Source organism: Nanorana parkeri, unplaced genomic scaffold, assembly GCF_000935625.1.
Source record: "Nanorana parkeri isolate BGI_ZX_2015 unplaced genomic scaffold, ASM93562v1 scaffold176, whole genome shotgun sequence".
In the NCBI taxonomy this organism is placed as follows: domain Eukaryota; kingdom Metazoa; phylum Chordata; class Amphibia; order Anura; family Dicroglossidae; genus Nanorana; species Nanorana parkeri.
In genome coordinates, this window is record NW_017306444.1 from 1,206,549 (window position 1) to 1,208,904 (window position 2,356).

Genomic DNA, 2,356 nt, shown 5'->3' on the forward strand with positions numbered 1-2,356 from the left:
CTTTCACTTCCTGCCTGGTAAAACTTTGGCACTGGGACAAAGTGAGAAAACTTTTTCTAACAAAGACCCAGAAAGCAGTAAAAAAACAAAAAACAAATTTGGGGGGGGTTGGCACACATTTTAAGGAGTGTTTACGTAATTTAGGCCTGGATCCCTCACCGTGACTTTAGGCTCCACATTCCATATTTGTTTTAGGTTCCATATTTTGTTGCATTAATCTCAGTCCCTGCTTTTTCTACTTACAGGTATAACAGTAAAATAATTATTCACACACATTCAAATAAAATGCCACCATCTATACCTGCTTTTCTGCTGATTCTGTTGTTTCTTTCCTTTGTTCACTTCCTTGAAGCGAAAGTATATCTACCCTTTCTCGCTGTACTACTGTCTGCTCTGGTGCACTGTTCCGTCTGTCTTTGAATCCTTTGTTTTTTGTCAAGATTCTCCCGGGTTTTTTCTGTAAACCCTTAACCCCATTCTTTTGATCCAGTCTGGTCTCTGTATCTTTTTGGCTTTCCAGCTTTGTTAACCCCACTGATTCTGGTCCATTCTGAGACAGGCCTACTGAGGCCCTGTGACTATCGACACCATTTATTGACTTTGTAGTTTGTTGCGCCTCAACCTTCTCAGATGAATCGGGCTCACTGCCAATGTTGGGGTCATCCAGTGATAAATGAATACTTGATTTCTTTCCAATGTGGGTAACCCTGAATCTAGAAAAAGGAGAAAAAAATGATACAGCACCTCCAAACGAAATCTGTGACGTAACTGTCCATCCAAAATATTTGTCTCTGTTATGACTTGAATCACCCACCAGCTTCTTATGCCATTGCAAATGAAGTCTCCTCCCCTGAGTTCTCAACTCCTCCCACCTGGACAAAAGGGGACACAAATCACCTCAATGTCTAACACTAAACTCAGGAGTTAAATCGCTACGTAATGTGCATGTCTGCTGCCCTATCCAATTGCTGCCGCCAATTACAATTCCAGCCCAAAGTAGATTTTTATATCAAATTACATATAGATCCATTTAACCCCAACAGGTGTAAGCAAAATTAAATTACAGAACAAAATTTAGGACCTTTAATTTCAATTGATCTTTATTGAAACACATTTTGTGATATTATGCCACTTATAGTAGTGCTGTTGTAGTGCTATTGTATGCCCAAGCAGCCGCACACTGATGAGGTCACTACATAAAATAACTTAATTTGGCTTCAGCCATGCCACACAGTGCCACCTTTGGTCCATCCACTCGAACAGAGTATGAATGCTATGGCCAATTAAACGAAGGGGAAGGAAGGGGAAAGAAAAAAAGGAAAGGTAGGGGATTCTGGGACTGAACAGTCTGGAGCAGGGACATGCTCCCTTCACAAGCACCCACCATTTCTCTGCAGTTAAAGGTGGAAATCCTAGAGGGAGCAGTGTCTCTCTCTTCCATGTTTGTACTTTACAACAAAGTTTGATACAATTGTTTTGTGTATTTATATCAGAGATTGGTAACACTGTGTACATGCTACATTAGGTTCTTGTTCCATGATTCACCTAATGCCCCATTTCTTTGTTGTTGAGATGTTTATGGATACACTTAAGCCAGACTCTACTTAGACATACCACCAATTGTACTACTGTCTACCTCCATTCTAGGTCTAATAGTCCTTTTTGGAACATTATAGGCATATAATGACAAAGACAATAGAATTAAAGCAACATTAAACCTTCATTTTCTCATTTTCTGGTGGCCAAACTTGATAAAAAAAAAGTTATGTTATCATTTATTTTTATTATTTCCTCATTCTCAAGGGGTATACAGACTGCAAGCCAGCCCCTTCCTGTATGGGTGGCTCCATCAGCTAGCCCACTGCCGTGGAGGCACAGCTAGGTGCGGGTACGGCCGTGACCATGTACGTATGGTACACGGTCACGGCCGTGCCCGCACCTAGCTGTGTGCATCCATAGGCACACACAGCGTGCGGCCGGCCATGTCCCAGTCATAACTATGGCTCCTCTGTCCTCAATACCCTCCCCCGTACAAGGAACTTCGGAGAAACCTGTGTATCTTCCCGGTTTGCGGAAGAGGAGTGGCTGTGGGTAAGTTTGGGGGCGGGGCTGTTAGAAAAGTGCTGGGTGTTTTTTTGCCTCGATGCAGAGAATGCATTTCGGCAAAAAACACCCAGCCTTTAATACTACTTTAAGTGATCTTTGCAGCATATGTTAATTTTGTGCATTACTAAATAAAATCTTTGAACCTCAGTAATTCACTAACATTGTTAACACAACTATATAACTAAATAAATAAATAAATGTATAAAATAAAATGAAATGTTTACAGCAAAGAAAATATTTAATATCTATC

The 2,356-nt window shown here is 40.9% G+C and overlaps 1 protein-coding gene across 1 annotated transcript in view; it reads right to left on the minus strand.

Moving 5' to 3' along the window:
- Positions 1–295: 295 nt before the first annotated feature.
- Positions 296–2,356, minus strand: part of RELL2 (RELT like 2) — a 26,203-nt gene continuing 24,142 nt past the window's right edge. The window contains exon 6 of the mRNA XM_018554872.1: positions 296–713. Within this exon, the coding sequence (XP_018410374.1) occupies positions 296–713 (418 nt within the window). The remainder of the gene's footprint in view (positions 714–2,356) is intronic.